The sequence below is a fragment of the Rhea americana genome, unplaced genomic scaffold (assembly GCF_003343005.1).
Source record: "Rhea americana isolate MKP2758 unplaced genomic scaffold, rheAme1 scaffold_106, whole genome shotgun sequence".
NCBI classification, from domain to species: domain Eukaryota; kingdom Metazoa; phylum Chordata; class Aves; order Rheiformes; family Rheidae; genus Rhea; species Rhea americana.
The window spans coordinates 872,840-890,874 of record NW_028185106.1 but is presented as its reverse complement, the minus strand read 5'-3'; the positions used below and the strand labels follow the sequence as shown (position 1 = coordinate 890,874).

Genomic DNA, 18,035 nt, shown 5'->3' with positions numbered 1-18,035 from the left:
AAAGGTATAAAATGTGCACGGCACGTCAAAACATTACTTATGAGCATCTATTCCTTTCATAYGCAGCAATTCTCACAGGAACATCCCTATATTGCAAATAGAAAAAACTTTCATTTTAGAAAACTTAGAAAACTAAGAAAGCACATTTTTYATGCCTGAATGTGTATATTCCATGTGGATTTTAAAAGACTTCCACCTCCTCATTTTTAGATTAGAACGTTTCTCCCAAATGCATGCCTGTAACAAGGTATATTAATTGCTTTTTTTTTCCTCCCTCCAGATGAAGTAAAACTATCAGTGAGGAACACAAATTAGGCAACAGGCTTTTTCTTCAGATAGCAGACATCTCTATGACATTAATTCTAACAAGATTATTAGAAATTGAAAATAGAGAGTGACAATCATGTTTCTTCATATTCAAAGAAAAGCACTCTTCCCCTTCCCTTTCTCACGTGGGATGCAGTCTCAAGGGAATTTCTAAAGAAACAGTAGTACTGAATCCCACACAGTCTGAAAGAAATAATTAAGATAAAGGCATGATGGTATGTGTGGGTGGAATGACAGTGTTACACCACAATCAAGCTCCAGTTGAAAAAAAATAAATAAAAGCATATATCTGGTCTTCATATTAAAGTAGTAGTACTTACAGTGTCTTTTTTGTGACAGATCTTTCATGTACATTTAAATAAGCCACTGAAGCACATATAAATTCAGGTAAAAAAATGAAGTTTCATTAATCAGTATTAGTGAATACTGAAGCAAACAYTTCTTAGTTCGCAAGCAAAATTAATACTAAACAGTCACCCCTATTAACTAGGCAAAACTTCTTCAAGAATGTGTCACATAGCTTTTTCAAAGATAGCTACCAGTCAGTACAGTTACCACCTCTACCACTTCAGACTTTTTCTCTTTTGCAAAATAATTCATTTTGACAGAACACCAAAACCACATGACCAAGACAGAGCTGTGTATATATGCTGAAGCCTTCTTAAAGAGAGTGAAGAAAAACCACATGGACTGCTCTAGATGAAGGGTATATGTATGAGTCCATACATATGTTTATTATGAATGAGACTGACAGTGAAATAAAGGAAATTCCAGTCCAACGCAGAATGCTTGGCAGAGAACCTATTTTTTTTTTTGGCAAGACAGTATCTTTCAGTTATATATTACTTTTATGTTAGCACTATTGCAGAATATGGTCTTCTATTTGTTCTCTTATAATCAAGATATAAATACTGATATCTATGACTTTGATGTTGTTTAAATGACTTCTAGCCCACACTGCAACCATAACCTCCTGAGATATGTCTGGCATTATGTATACAATTTAAGGCAAAAGCGCATTAAGTGCAATTACAGTAGACCATAGTTCCTAACAGTACATAGCACTGCAGAAAATGAAAATCCTCTCAGTTTATAGCAGGATATTGTCCCTAAAACTAAGAATTCCACATTCATTTCCTGSGAATGTTCAGGTTTAAGAACATTTTTTCCAATTTTACATAGAAAGATATCCCCAAGTTAAAAAAACAAAAAACAAAAGAATTGTGCATACAGGGAGCAAGTGTGTGTGCTATGCTTCAGCCTAGAACATTTCTAACCCAATAGTCAGAGCACTTACCTGGGATACRTAAAAATCAGACAAAAGTTCACATTGTGCCCAGTTCAGATCAGAGTACTGAACCCTGAATTCCTTTACTGCAGACAAGACTACCTATGTGGTGCTAATAATGCTAAGGTCACGGGTTCGATCCTCTTACGGGCCACTCTTGTTTGAGGGTTGGACTAAATGATCTTCAGAGGTCCCTTCCAACCTTACCAATTCTATGATTCTATGATTCTATTTAGTATTTCTGTATTGCTAGCATAGTCTGGTCTTGAAGAGCTCTTCACAGATTTCTTTTAATCAAAAACTAAGCCAGAATACAAACCAAAATGTAATCTGAAGGTGAAAGCACTCAATTGTGTATGGAAGATTCAGTTTCTAATCTCTTCTTTACCATTCACTTACATTGAATGTGAATATTTCAGTTTGCATGCTTCAACGTAAATTATTTCACAGTTCCTGGAGAAATAATATATTCTCATTTTAACAAACAAAACCATGCTGGGCCTAAAAAAACTCAGAGGGGAGAGGGACGAGAATTCACATTCATAAGCAGCCCTGCAAAGATCTGCAGTTAAAATAGATTGTTTTTATTTAAATAAGTCAACTTTGCAAGAAAATTCTGACCTATTTATGTTTGCCTGTACTCAGAACCAAAAGCCGTAACTTTTCACGTGAATGGAAATCTAGTCTTTCCTGGGGAAGAATGAAGAACTTCAGAGCTTTAATTTTGTTTTCAAGTTAAGTGCCTGTTACACATACTTTATGTTGTCGAGCACCCTTTCTTTCAGCAAATAGCATTATCTAAAAGAAACAAGCTCCAGTTCAACAAAATACATTTTCTCTCTCTTTCTCATACACACACACACACACACTATTATGAACAGCTCATAGCACTCAGATTCCTGAAACAAAATGAGAAATAAGAAAGAAGCTTCCTTTCTAYATGCTGACCATTTTACATTCTGATTGGTGTCAAAATTAAAGTAATCCTATGTATCAGTAAAACATAAATCAGAAACAAAATACTCAAATAGACCTTTTYTCTCTAGGAAAATCAGGCTTATCTTTCAATCCAGCAATGGAGATATTCYGTGAAGAAACAACCTCTCTACATGTTTACTTATGTTTCCTTCACTGGACAAGTAGCTTGCAGCAAATTATTTTTTATGAGTCATACATTTACTTTGGCAGGTATCATGCCAAGATTTTACTTACATGCCTACATTTTACATTTAAATCCACTTCAACCATAGCCCTACTTATTCAAAATTTTTAATGTGGAATTCTTAAATMGACACTTAATATCAGTTCTTACCCATGGTAATTAACAACAGTTTATCTGTCCTTCTAGCTCTGTTTTCAATTTGCCCAACTCACTGCACCAAAAATATATATTTATCTTGTGACTACATCTAAAAGTTGTATTTATGTCTAAACGTTTTGAATACCACATCCCCCAAACGGTACATATGCAAAACATACTTACAAGTCAAAGACTAAGTAATGGAATCCTTCTTCTGATATGCTGTCATGAAGCCGCACTATTAAAGGAGGGAAAAAAAGAAAAAAAAAAAAGCAGTCATCTTTTATGTCTGTCTTTCATTTTGTGGGAGGGAAGAGGGATTTTAATTTTCTTGTGGAGCTGGTGTACATGTTCTCATCTGCTTTTCAAAATTCTCTACCCTCAGAATTATCTTTTTCGTAAGGTGGAGATAAACAATGACTCCATATGACTGTACATGCAGCTCATTCTACAGTTATTTTAAAGGTGATTTGCTTTTCTTAAGTCACAGAAGCGTGCTGAAGTAATTTCCTATTACCTCCTACATGTATGCACGTATACACACACACAACACTTTTTCTTTACCCTTTATGCTGAATCATGACTAAACAAGTACTAAAACCACAATAAGTCATCATCTAAATATATTATATTAATATTATTAAACTTTTTTCCCTAGGTAAAATCACCAATTGACCTTTTAAATAGCATGACAGGAGTCTCCAGTCACTGGACTTCTATTATCTTAATCTATATTCTTAATGTCATAAAACTGTTTTCTCAGCCGCATTAAATCTTAGAAGTTGTAAATAAAGTGAGGAGAAAAGTGTCAAGTAATTACAGATTTCAGCAGAATGAATACTTTAAGCACTATAACAAACACCATAATGAGACAATAAATATTGATTTTACAAGAGAAGGCATTCACTGGTTTGCATCTTTGCAAACCAAAAGTAACTGACTATATTAAAAAAAATTAGAATTCAAATATATACATTCAGTTACTGGTTCAAGATTTCTTAAGTAATAATTAAAAAAGAACTTAAATTAAAAATAAAATGGTTGCCTATAGTCCCCTAGAGCATTTTGATTTTCTTGTCATATCCTTAATCTTTTATTTAAATCTTTTATTTAAATCCCTGTAGTTTTAGTCAATTCATTTCAAATATTTAAACAAGTTAACTGCCCAGTCAATAATTAATTTCACCCTAACACACTCAGTCAAGTTACCCTAACACATAAACCAAGCTGCTGTATAAAAATACAGTACTTTTGAAAGTTAGCTTTCTGTTCACTAGAACTATCTTTCTTCTCAAAATAATAATACACTATACTTGCTGGTGAAATATGAAACAACTTGGTGTGACTGTCATTTATACTTCTCTTAAAAACAATTTAAAAAAAAGCTTGCCCATCCCCACCCTATGAAATAAAGACAACTGTGTAACAACCAAATCAGTATTATACCATTAGGAATAGTCCAAATTTCCTATTTTCAAGTCCAAATTTCCTATCAAGACTCCTTAAGTAAAATTACAACACAACCATGCAAAAAGGAAGGACATTCAGAGTATATCAATATTTTCATATGACAGACTCCATAAAATGCTGATGCCATGCACTGTTTCAGCCCTTGTACCCATCAATAGTGTAWTTTCCTAGTGGGATGTCTGTACATGAGAGACCAAGAAAAGGTCAGGATAGCAAGAGAAGAAATCTTGAGAATGACAAGCTCACTTTTCTAAGTTTAGTTAGATCTCTTGAAAGCATGGGATTAAACACTGGCCTAAGTTTTAAAACGCTGTTATATTCATTTATGTAACCAGATAGTTAGATAAATAAAACCATCAAGCTCCAAGACACAGGCGAAGTTGCTCACAAAAAGGAATTATACTGAGTAAGGAATTCACTAGCAATGTCCTGGCACTTGCTCTCATAAAGGGTACAGCACAAACTTGCGMATAGGAATTTAGATGAGAAATCGTGAGGGAACTAAAGCCTACAGAATTACTAATTTCATCAGTCTGAGAAAAAAGCAAGCTCTAACTAAATGGCTGACAGACTTTGTTAAGGCACACATTTCTTTTTGTAAATAAAGCTGGCTGCATCAAACAACTGCCTGACTCCATCACTAACTTCTGTTTTTAGCTGACACTTCTAAATGGTGTCAAAAAGGTAACCATATGCTATATTCCCACTCATATTTTTATTATATTCTATATTCCTCTAATCTTCTTACCTGCCATCCACTTCAACCACATTAGAGGTGAAGAATGACAGAGAAAAATCTACTGGCAGACTGAGGGCTGCCAATCAGTGCTGAATTTCCACAGTAGCAGCCACCACCACATTGAAAGGCTTTTAGAAGGGACTCTACACCCTGCCCAGCTCAGGTGCTGAGCCAGACCTACATCTGTAGGGTGCAACAAAGCTCCGTAGCAAAGATGATCAGGAAGAGAAAAGGAACGACAGCTTGGGGATCTAACAGCTCAGCAAGATAACTGCCTCTCATTAAATTGTCTTGAGGAACAATTTTCTGATAAAGGGAAGCTACTTGAGAGGACTTTCCAGAAGCAAAGAGATATCATGTTTTGGAAACAGTCTTTAAGTGTTTCTAGTGCTAATCATAGGTTAAGCAGTATTTTAATGATTATAACCATATATAACTTATTTAGATACTACATATATATATACACACACACACACATATATATACACATACACACACTTTATATATATCTGTATGAATCTCTATATGTATATAGAGATATAAGAAAGTTCCCCCCAGAAATGCACTAGTCAGTTGTAGAGCCTTCACTTTAAATTTTGTTAACAATTTAAATCACATCAGCGTAAAACTATGAAATAATTCATGTGTTCTGGGTTTTTATTTTTAATTACATGAAATGAAATAGCAATATCCAAAGCAAACTTACAATATGTGAAAGATTTGTCAGTGGTTTGATCCATAACGATATCATTTATGGAACCAAATAAAATGTCAGGCTACCCTAAAACCACTTTACTTACAAAACTAAGTTGATGAAGATAGTGCAAGTGAAGGATTTTTAGATTTCCTCAGACGGTAGCTTTAAATATTAATTCTTTTTCAGGCAATACATGACATTAAAAAAAACATCAAACAAACATGTCTTTTTTCTTAGCAATATTTTGTCCAAGGAAACATCTTGTGTTTACACAATACTGAAGAGAAAACCAGCTCTTGGCTGACTTGCTGCCCAGAGCTTGTGATGACTCTGAAGAGCCAAGTAGGTCTAAATCAGAATTTGTGGGTTTGGCTGGTTCTGTACTCAAGACTTTTCTTACTTTATACAAACCACAAGCTTTCAGTATGAAGGTGATACGTTGCAGCTATGGTAAAACATATTATTTTTATAGGCATTAGAGGGACATATAGATTAGAAAATAAGAATCAAATAATACTTGAAAAGTGTAAAAWGTAACTGGTTAAAAAGCTAGCGAAAACACGAAGTGTAAGAATGATTAATCTAATACTAACAACATAGCAACAGAAGAAATATGAATCTTCCAGATCTTTGTGTTAGCGCATTTTTAATGTACCTTTAGGGAATATCACTCTATTATTTACTCATGCTTTATTTATTTAAAGACCTTTATTTGTGGTTGAGGTCTGTGAGTTCATACTTCAATACCCCCAAATGTCAGCTTCTTAAAGCAGACCAAATTTGGGATAAGAAGTCAAGTACTAGCCTAGAATAATATCCCAGAACTACAAGCTCAGATGGATACCKCAAAAAAGTCTTGCTTATCACCAGACAGGCAACATTAAGATTTTTTTTTAAATATACCACAGTGTACATATATACTTCGGTAGCATTGCTTTTGAGTGCACTACTTCATACAGTAGTGTCAAAGATACTACCGGTGAATCACTACTCAGAAATTAGCAATGAGAATTATTATAGGCCCTTGGATATGTCACAGAGATGCAGCCTAACCCTAAAATAGTGACTTGTAGAAGACAGCCAGTACATTTTTAAACTTTTCCAGAAAGGCRTATGCAAACTTTTAAAAATTTAATACGCAGCAAATAATATCCTTTGATAGAACCCTTATGTTTCTGAAATAGATTAGTAAATAAATCAAAGTAGAGTTTTTCTGTAAACACTTTTTTGATTCAAAGTAACATTCCTCTCCTAGCTGTTTACTTAGAACAATSTACTCTGACACACACAAGTCTTTATATTAAATTTCCAGTGTCATGGATATCAAGAGTTACCAGACCATTCTCGCCAGGCAAAATACTTGGTGCCAGACTTCAGACAGCTATGTAGCTTCTAAAAAAAACAAATTGTTTCAATTCTTTAAAGAGGTTTGAGAGAAAGATTAAATCTTAAAATTTAGAAATGAAAATCAACTTAAAAATACTACTTTGGTATTAAAAACAGACAGGTATTAAAATTCTGAGCTTGTGACTGCAGAACACTCAACATCATATAACCATAAATATACTTACTCAGCTTTCATGGCTCACTCTTTCCACTGCTCCACCATAGATTTTCTGGCAACCAGATGAAGCAATGGACTATATTCTTTTATTATCACTCTATTTTTAACGCAGAACAACTTTCTTGCATGCATTTATGAGAAAGTCACTTCCTTGGTAAGAATGAAGCCAACATGCTCCAAGAGTCATTACGGTAGTTTTAAAACTGTGACCCTGAAGTAACAAAATCATAGGAGAAGCCTAAAATGCATTTCATTGCTTTTTGTTCAAGGAGATTCACAAAACCTTTTTAAAAATTATTTTATTTATTTATTTATTTAATAAACAACTGCATCTACCACTTGCACTGCAAGGAGTAGCTACAYATAAGCCTACAGTAAATACTTAATATTTATACAGACTGAAATAGACATACTATTACAGGCATTACATAGTTACATTACATAGACGTTAGTAGCTCCACATACAACAGTAGCTTATTCTTACTATTTCAGAGAAGAAAAGCACCTTGTCAGAGCCAAGAGTACAAGTTTTATGTTGGATAGAGGTATCTGTCACATTCCTGTTACTAAGCAGAACAGCAGAGTGTTACATGAAGAGGCTTCTAGAGCTTCATCGCCTGATAAAACAGGAGACGTTCTAACTTTATCATCTAAAAGAAGGATGCAGAACTTTACCTCTCCTCTGGTTTGAAAGGGATTGGGGTTTGAGAAGTTGGACAATGCTTCTCAGCTTAGTAAGGCTATTTTCCTACTAGCCAAACTCTGGTCTGATCTGTCAGTGGAGATATATTCTTCAAGGATCGTGTTCTTTCTCTTTTTTCCTCCCCCAAATGTCTGACTCATGTAAGTGAGAAAGGATGAATGCTTCTCTGAATTGGGATCACATGCCTRTGATTGCCTGTGGCAGCCAGGGAAGATCAAAACTGTCTTTTGGCAATTGCTATTTTGGATTTGTCGGCTCAAATACAGCTATATGCCATTTAACCTGCTAGGTGAACGAAGGTCCTAAATATTCATGGACAGAGGAGAAAAATCTCTGGTGAAGATAACACAGCCTGGGAATCTGGAGTAGAGGGCGCACAACAGCAGAGAGGCAAAYCCAGTATGGCCCAGACCATTGCACTGCATTCTGTGTGCATGCAGTCAGTAACTCAGCTTTCCACTAGAAAAGGGATGTACGTAGTGGCGACAATTTGAGAAGCCATTTGCAACAACTTAAGAGGTGATTCATTATAAAAAGTATTGGTGTATTCAATTCAAACTTATCCATTTCTTTACGAAAAAGTATCAGGCAGGATTCAGGTAAGGCAAACTAAAAGAGAGCAATTACAAAAATTACTAATTTCATAAAAGAACTCCAAYCAGTAACCCACATTGCAATCCCCATTTCTTCAGAAACAAAAAGCATTCAACAGTGAAAAACAGCTCCACTTACCTTTTTTGAAAAGACTGCAGTTAGACCTAATTATCATTAACTGGAGTTGGGTAGTCCCTGGGTGTTTCATGAGTGCTGTCATGAACAGTCACATTATATGGTGGAAAGCACACAAGACGTTTTTTTYCCCCTTTTTTATGCCACTGGTATAGACATTCCCCTCTGGGTTGCAGACAAGTTGTTAAACAAAACTTTGACACAAAGGCTTCAGCAAAGAACCTGAAACACTTGACAGGAAGTCAGGGAGCACAGAGATTTTTCTATTTGAAAAATAACTGTAAAACCACAAAAATCAGGACTATTTTTCCTTGGCTTCACCACTAACTTTCATCTGAAGGAGATGGTTTCTAGTTACCACTCTATGATAATGGTTATAATAATTTAATGGAGAACTCTTACTGGTTTTGTACCTAGTCACCAGTCTGGGCAAGCTCCAATGAAAGTGAAAAATAAAATGACCTTTGTATTTGACTTTTTGTTTTTCACTATAGTATTTTGTATCTGTTCTACAGAATACTGCTTGCTATAATGGGCAACAAACAATTTTGTTATCTCTTTTTTGGACTTTGTCTTTAAAGAAAAAATGTAAAATAGAATTCTACATACTTTCAACATGCTTTCCACATAAGCTCAATTCCAGAAGCGTATTAAAAAATGATTAAGCAGATCTTTCACTCTTATTGGAAAAAAAAGTCTTTTAAAATGAACTTAATTACTTTATGAATTAATTTAATTGAATGATTTATTTTAATCTTGGATTCTCAGTGAATTGATATCTGTTTGGGCATGGGATAAGCTGTTGCATTTGAAAATACAGGGGTAAAACAAAAACACAATCAATCCCTGGAAAGGTATACCAGGAAATGGTTTTTTGGTAGTATTTGACCTGCTCACTTTTCTGTATCAAAACACTTGCTATAAGCATTTTCTGCTTYCATTTCTGACAGAAAATGCCTCACATTCAGCAAAACTGCTTTTCTGCRAAGTGAAAGATCTGCAGTGTCTCAGCACTGTTAGGAATTACATATTTCTGCCAAAGTCACCCTTTGTCATCTTTCCTACTCTATAAAGTAAGTCAATGGTTACAAGGGAAGGAAAATAAAGCTACTGGTAGAATTTAATCACACACTCCCACAGAAAGCAGCACAGGAGCCATTACAGCAGTGCCATCAACTGAGACTGAGGTCTTCTTCTTATAGCTTTTAGTCTAGATGCACAGTTCCCAGGCTAAGCATGATAAGCACAGAATTGTATATGGAAGCAGAGCTCCAGATGCAAAAGTCTGTGAACCACTGCTCAAGAGTGCTGCTGCTACATTGATCAGACATCTGCTTTCTGCTCCCTTGCAAAAATCTTCACTGCAACTTCATTCCTAAGCTCTGCTTTTTTCCTTCACTGTCATTACTTCCTCTTCTTTTATACATGGTATAAATAATCCATGCTACTAAAGGCAAACTCCTTAAATCAGTGGTGCATGCCTCTCATGACTTCAGCATCCAGACATTAAACTCAATAAAAAACCTACTTCTTAAGTCTATCTTGTAGCCACTGCTACGGCTACAGCTCCTACAGTCATTATCTTGTCCAGATGAGATAATTCTCTGAAAGCAACCAGTTATAAATATCAGACAAACCTGATAAAAAAGCCAGATAAATACTCAGATAATCTACACTGAATTTCTGCTACGATTAACAGACTAACACCCAGTACTCAAGTCAAATGGTTGAAAGCTCAACTACGAYTACAGAAGAGACAGTGCAGATACATCCCACGTATGGAGTGAAACAGTTGGCAGCCGTGTGGAACAGAGATCTTGCATCTTCTGCTCAAGAACGAGAAGAGGGATGCCCAAGTCACAGAAAAGCACTAACTCTCACCATAAGCAACTGGCAATGTTCCTCAGCATGTGAGAAGTGTCCTTTTCCCTCAGCTCACATCTCAGGAGCTCACAGAGTCTGAAATCCGGGCAGCGAACTTGGGCACTATCCTGCCTCATTTCCAACACTACTCTTCTAAGACCGTAACAGCCTACAGCCCTATACAATAAGGCTACTCAGTTACAGTGGAAAGAAGTTTACAAATATTATTAAGAGCTGTTATCTAAGCAATCTGAAATATTTAGAGATTAATCTGATAAGAATAGTATAGTACACACACTCAAGGCCAGCTGATTTTTGAAAGAAATTAAACATACCATAACACTTTGTGCATCTAAGATAATAATCCTCTCCCATGCTGTTAAACACATAAGTGGCACACTGTAATACTTACTATCATTACACTGCTTTTTGCAAGTCAACAATGTGGTGCTATTAACAAGTCTATATTCAGCAACAATGAATGAATGAGTGCTATACAGCTTCCAAATTCTTTCAAAAAACTAAACAATTTTTTATTATAGTGCAAGTGCATGGTCATTTAGGGTCAACAACTTGTGAAAAACCCACTTAAGCTCTCATATACAAGTATAATGAAAAACTATAGGAAAAATAATTAGGCATTTTAATTGGGAAGACTGCATTTGTCCCCAGGGTATTATAAAATAAAGTATTAGCTAGCATGAAGAAAATGCCCTACACACTAAAAACATTCGTTTGTGACAAGCACCCTCCCACCAAGGCCCTCACACAATAAACTTCTGTATCCTGATTAAATGCCAGAAATATTTATATTCACTGCTTTCATTAAAACCCCTCAAGTCTAATGCATGYGTAGAAGTCAGTTTTCAAACTATTAGCTTTGGTAAAAGAATCATGCTATATAGAAAATACAGACTCCCAAAATAGATATCGATGAGACCAAAATTTGAAATGAAAATAAGTAAAACAAGGTAGTATCAAAGCATATGGCTTTAACCTACTAACTCTTTTGGTATGAGCGAAAAAAAGAAACTTTCTTTTCATTCCTGCTGGATTCAGACTGCCATGTTAAACAGGACATAAATAAGATGATAAATATCCTAAGAAACATGCATATTGTGGGAAATGTCAAAGAAAAAAGAAAAGATAGAATTCTTTAGAAAAAGAATATTTTGTGATCAGAAGGAGCTCACTGCACTGCTAACTCCCTAGAAAGATAAAGCAATTTGTCAAATCTAAACAGTTATTTGTAAGTACAGACAAATCTTCTGGTCTAATTTCTACACAAACTTCAGCACACTAAGAGTTTGCCAACAGGAGAAACTTAAAATAAAGAAATTGATTTGGCCTAAAAATCAGAAAATTAGCTGCTAAAAATTAAATAGCCTAAACAAAATTAACTAATTTTTAAAATAATGTAAACAAGTATTCCAAAACCTATTACTGTACATTAGCAGTTTTCAGGGAAAATAGTTGTAATTACTCACTTTTTTAAAATGTATAGCTTTCTCGTGTTTTCTAGTGCATAATGTAGGCATGTATGTGCGTACATGCACACACATACAGAGAAGAATACTCATCACAATCTTTGAAGCTAACAGGAACGTCTAGAGTAACACGCTTTTAAATATTCATATAAAAAAATAGCAAAACTCTATACATTCGAGAAAAAAGTACACTAAAATGTAAAGAAAACATATCTCTATGTTTTCATTAAATATAAAATCCCATGACTTACTAGAAATCCTGTATTTCAAAGTTAGGCTAATTCCTCTTTTCCATTTAATCTCTGTAACCCACTGATTTTTTAAGTTTAACAAGATATTTACAAACACAACAAAAACAACCTTACAAATGTGATCATGGTAAGCCTTATAAGCCTAACTCCATGGATTAAAGGAAAACCTGACACAAATTTTTGCTGAGAGCAAACTGGTATCTCAGCTGCCAGTGTTGATGCTTTAAGCATCAACATCTTTTCATCTTTTGAGCACTCATTAAAACGTATCAGAAAATAGATTATGAGAATCTATGCAAGAATTGCATGGAGTACTAGCTAATAAAAGGAAAAGCTATAACACAGAAATGTTATATTAATTAAAATTAACACGTCCTGAAACTCACGTGGAATAGTTTAATGGAGGAATGCAATATATTTAACTTTTCTGAAAGAAGGGCTTAACTTTCAACTTAAAACAAGCCAGCTATTTAGACAAGTTATTCTGAAATTGTCACTATGTTTGGAAGCTCATCAATTGCCAAGATTCATTATTATTTATCAATTCAAGAAACTGAAGTGATATAAAAGACTGAACGAAAAACTGGAATTCACTTAGTGTACGAAGTCTAACATGCTAATTAGACAAGCAAAATTAGTCCATCAGCATCTGCTGGAAAGACGGAGTACTTTGTCTTCTTGTTTTACACTTTYGCCAAACGTAAATGTGGCAAAAGAAAGATTAATACACACACAGGTAAAATGCAGATGGAAAATTGAAACTCTTAAAATATGTAATTTCATAGGCTTTATTTAAGTATATATTTAATATCCCTCTCTAACAGAGAATTGTCGAGTGTAATTCAAAATAACTTTCAACTAAACTCTGGCTGCCTCACAAGAAAATAATACCTCAGACAGAATTGCCTAACTGTCAAGGGTACTATGTTCCTTTCAACATTTACAATGCTGGCTAACATTGAAAACAGATCTGTATTAACAGTATGTATGACCTACATGTCTACAAAATTGGATATGTTGCAGTTGTAGTCAYTGACCAGGACACACAAGCTTTCTTCTTGGCTTTCCTCTTTTAAAACACRTTAAACACAGAAATGCAATTTATGTAACGACCACTCAGAGAAATAYGTTCATTTATTTTTTAAATGCCTTCCTTTCATGGCAACTAGGTTTCAAGATATTTAAAGACATCAAATTATGAAAACAAAGTCCCTTACTTTAAATATTTTAAAGAAAAAGAAAAGCAGACAACTATAACCCTGTGGTATGACTCAAGAAATAACAGAAAGAAATGTTACCTACTCCACTACAACTTCTCTTAGGGGAACAAGCATGCATCAGGCCATTTTAGACAATGTTTTCAAAGCAATTAACACATTATTTAAGGCCCCTTTAAAAACAATCATTTTTAGAAAACCTAGAGCAAATTCTTTCAGCCAATAGTAGCAATTACTTTAGCTAGAATTCCAGTAACTTTCATTTTTTATTTTTTCAACCTTAAAAGTTCATCCATTAGTTAATCAGAAAAAAGTGAAAAGCAAAATTTGGAGTCAGATACTGATCTTTCTAACAAGCAAGCAATAATTCAGTTCTTGCACACAACTTGAATTCCATGACCACACAATTATCCTAACCAAGAGTATTTGTAATTAATCTGAACTCTTGATTGGACCAGAGGGAATATTGGAAATATTGTGCATATATAGCCACAATCATTGTTTTGTGGGCTCTCAGTGCTGCAGGAGAACAAGGGTCTTAGCAATTTAAAGCTTACAACAGATCATTCTAGCAGTTGAGATCAACTAAAGCATGATGATATTCTCCCAATTATTATCTTTCAGGTCATTATACCATTATCTCCTTTGTAATACCATGGAAATATAGCAACGTTAAAGAATCTGCTTTATAGTCTGATGAATATATTAAATGCAGCCTACATTCACATTTTACTGTTAGGAACTGCATGAGGATGTACTCTAATTGAATTAGTGAATTAGTAAAGCTACACTGAACATTTTGCCCCCCACTCCTAGAGCTGACTGAAAATTTGACATTCCTGCCCACTTCCTCCTCCAACACACTATTTTCATTTTATTAATAAAAAAAAGAAAAGAAATTTCCATCTGCAAAAAGGAAAAAAAAAATGCTACTGGTTTAAAATATGAACATTCATTTTGTGGGGGGAATTATTTTCAKTTTTTTGACAAAATAAGCATTTTCTAAATAAAGCTGATATAGGAAAAATTTGAAATTTTTTCTTGAAACCATTTAGTAAATTATGCCAGCTGTTTTTGTAGTGGTACACAATCAGTGAACACTGGTAAAGATGATACTTGAAAACAAACTACAGTCAAGAGGAATTTAATAAATGACCATGCAATTTCAAAAAGAGCAAGCTGGTCTTTTATTATTTAATAGAATGTCAATTTTAACTGAAAGATTTCATATTTGTTTATATAAAAATGGTCACAGAATGCTTTACATTTCATAACATCAAAGTACTTAACCACTTTAAAAATTTGAAAACAATAAAAATCTGTAACAAATACACTCATACAGATGTAAACATTTGCAGAAGCAATCCCTTACCACATGGACATCATCCGCTGAAAAACAAATTCTGGATTCAAATTCACTTTTAATATCTTATTTTTTTATTCCAATATTCCAAAACATTAGCAGATTCCAGTGGATTCCATAATTAATAGATAAACAGCAAAGACTTCTGAAAACCTGCAACATCAGGKTTTTTTTTATCATTTCCCATCTCAGCTATATAGTAATGCAAGGTGAGTCTGCATAGTGAGCCAAAAGACACACCTGAGATATTCATATATTCAAAAATYCATCAAAGTCACTCATAAGAACATAAATACAACTGCAGTTTGACCCAATACCTTCATAAAATTGGTCTTTTTCCTGATTCTTCTATAAACATACTCACCAGGCTTGACAGTTCAGTAAGCCTGTTACCTAATCTTCCACAGTACCTTCTAATGATAAATGATAATCATGCATCTAGAGATACATTTTTATCTCACACTGTTCTAGACATTAAAATTGCTATGCAAATTGGTTTTTTAAGGCTTTTTTTAAGGAAGACTAATTATCTCTATGGAAACAAAGTCCTAATACTTACAATCAAGCAATCAAGATAGATTTCATTTCTACCTATGACACTTCTTGAGATAAACCACAGAAAATTTCCATTAAGTACAATACTTCCCAAACACAAACATGCTTTTCAGAGRAAAAAAGATTTATCAATAAATTCCTTCAAAACTTGTATGCTGCTCCCACACTAAGAGGTGTAACTCTTATTTCTGTATCTGAATTGCCAAGCCCTGTCAGGAACCACCAAGGCAATGAAGTGGCTGCCGGTCACTCAGTCACACGCAGCCTCTTTCAGGCCTTAGCTGAACAGCCAAGCCACTGCTGGCTACAGTCAGCTTTGCAGGAGTCTAACAAAGATGAAGTTWCATGAGACTGCTGTAGTTGATCTAATGCCTTGACAAAACAAAAGGAAGAAGTCCCGCTCTATTCCTTTCTGTCTCTGTCCACCTACCCCCCAGGTACGTGTGCATGCTCCTTATTTTGCTCAGTCTCTGACATTCGTCATCATCCTTTGTAGGCTGGACCATCCCGCCAACTTGGCAGAAAGCTTACTCAGCAGAGAAAGGATAGTTTTGCACTAGGTTAGTGGGCTGAATTAGCTTACCGGAGGGTATGACAAACACTGATTGGAAGAAGGGAGGAGATGAAATCACAGAGTGGAGCAGATATGGAGGGAAACACCATCAGACTCTTACCCTTAGATGACCACAAAGCTGCTATGTTGGGTCAGCTTTATGTACTACTTCACTTAGCCTGATTAGTAGTTGCTTTTCTTAACTAGCATGTGTGCTCATGTATGTACGTATACACATTTACAAACTCTCAGTCTCGGCCTTGGTCTCAGGAGACCATGTGTTCAGCTTACAGTTACAGCCTTCTCTGGTTTCTTAACCTCACCCAAAAAACTCCCAATCCTATTCTAGTCTGCTGTAGATTCTGCCTCTGCCTTTGACACCAGGCTAGCCCCATCCGCAARCCAAAATGCACAGTCCATGGATCTATGTGTCCGTCAGTTCACCGTGATAGTAAGCACTGAAAAATAGGATGATGGAAGAGTAACTACTACTGMATCCCTCCTTGCTTTACATTTGGTCTGAATTTTACTGCTAAAACACCTCCATGTTAGTGGAGAGAACACACAAGCACACTGGGATTGCTTCATTCACCTTCCAGTCACCTTCCTCAGCCAACTGGCAAGTGTGAGTCTAGAAAAAAAAATTTTTTTTGTTAAGCTGTTGGTTGATGGAAGCTGAACACTAAGATTCTTGTTTTGCTCATCCAAGAAGCTGTTTTCCTGAGCTGAACAGGAAGTAGCCCTTTCCAGTGGCAATAAATGTCAGAGTAAATGTTCTATAATGGACTCATTTCCAGGCATAGAATTTGTGTTTCCAACATGACCATCAGATTTAGGAAGGGACAGTAACTCTTACAGGAACTGTAGCCTAACAGTATCATGAAAGAGCTGCCTGAATGACTTCTGAAATTAAAATATTCTAGGATCCTCTTCCCTTTCAGTCAAGACAAATCTTCAAAAAGAAGAGAGGAAGCAACAGACGACCCCCACCACTCTGAATAGAGAAGCTTTGTGTCTAATCCTTGTGAACAAGTTACTTTGGAGATTTAAAAAGTTGAGCAGGTAATAGCACAAAGTGCTAAGAATGCTCATCTCTCTCTTGACTATTGCAGGGGTGAAAGGATAAAGTACTTCCTTGACTCTGACCCTAAATATGCTTAGAGACTGTGCATAAAGTAGATTATCAGTTATTACTCAATATATGAGAATATAATACAAAATGCAGGTGCTACTGTCAAAATTATCATCACTGTTGACATATTTTCAGAAAAAATGGAAGGTCAGAAAATAGCTAGCATGCTTTGCTTTTTCACAAAAATATACTTAAGTAAGTCCTTCATGTAAAGATCAAATTATTAGTAATAAATTGTAAAACACTATAAAGCTTGTTTTCCCTCAAACAGGATAAATAAACTTTAAAATGATTTGAAATTTAAAAATTGTTCACATTCCTTTTATTATGAAATGTAAATGGATTAAGGAGAGCCAAAATATACTTCAAAATATTGCAGCCTCAGTGGTTTTTCCAGTGAGAGGAAAGAGGCACAACCACAATACGCCTATTTCCCAGAAAGGAATTTCCGCAGCCCTGCTGGTTGGAGGTTGTGTGTTAAAGTCATCAGCTCAAAGAACTTACCCGAGCACAGAGGTCAGTTTTTTCTAAGGAACACAGAATTGCACATTTCTCTAGCATAACTGGAGAGACGCCATCAAATGCTAGAAAGAGTGACAGAGCAGCTGATAGAAGATTAAGGAGGACTTATATAATAGTAGTTACCATTTAGGGGGAATATAAATAACCTCATCACATTTAATTCAGAGAGAAGTCCAAACATTAGTTCTGATATAAAAAGGATTTAGTTGGTTTACTACATTTTCTCCTTTGCCTTTAAAACTTCCAGGTTTTCTAAGCAAGCYGTCTTTGAGAAT

General features: G+C 35.0%; 1 protein-coding gene across 1 annotated transcript in view; it reads right to left on the bottom strand.

The window, feature by feature from the left end:
- The window catches only part of CAMK2D (calcium/calmodulin dependent protein kinase II delta), a 165,627-nt gene that overhangs the window by 61,261 nt on the left and 86,331 nt on the right, over window positions 1–18,035 (bottom strand). The window contains exon 4 of the mRNA XM_085309449.1: window positions 3,099–3,153. Within this exon, the coding sequence (XP_085165575.1) occupies window positions 3,099–3,153 (55 nt within the window). The remainder of the gene's footprint in view (window positions 1–3,098; window positions 3,154–18,035) is intronic.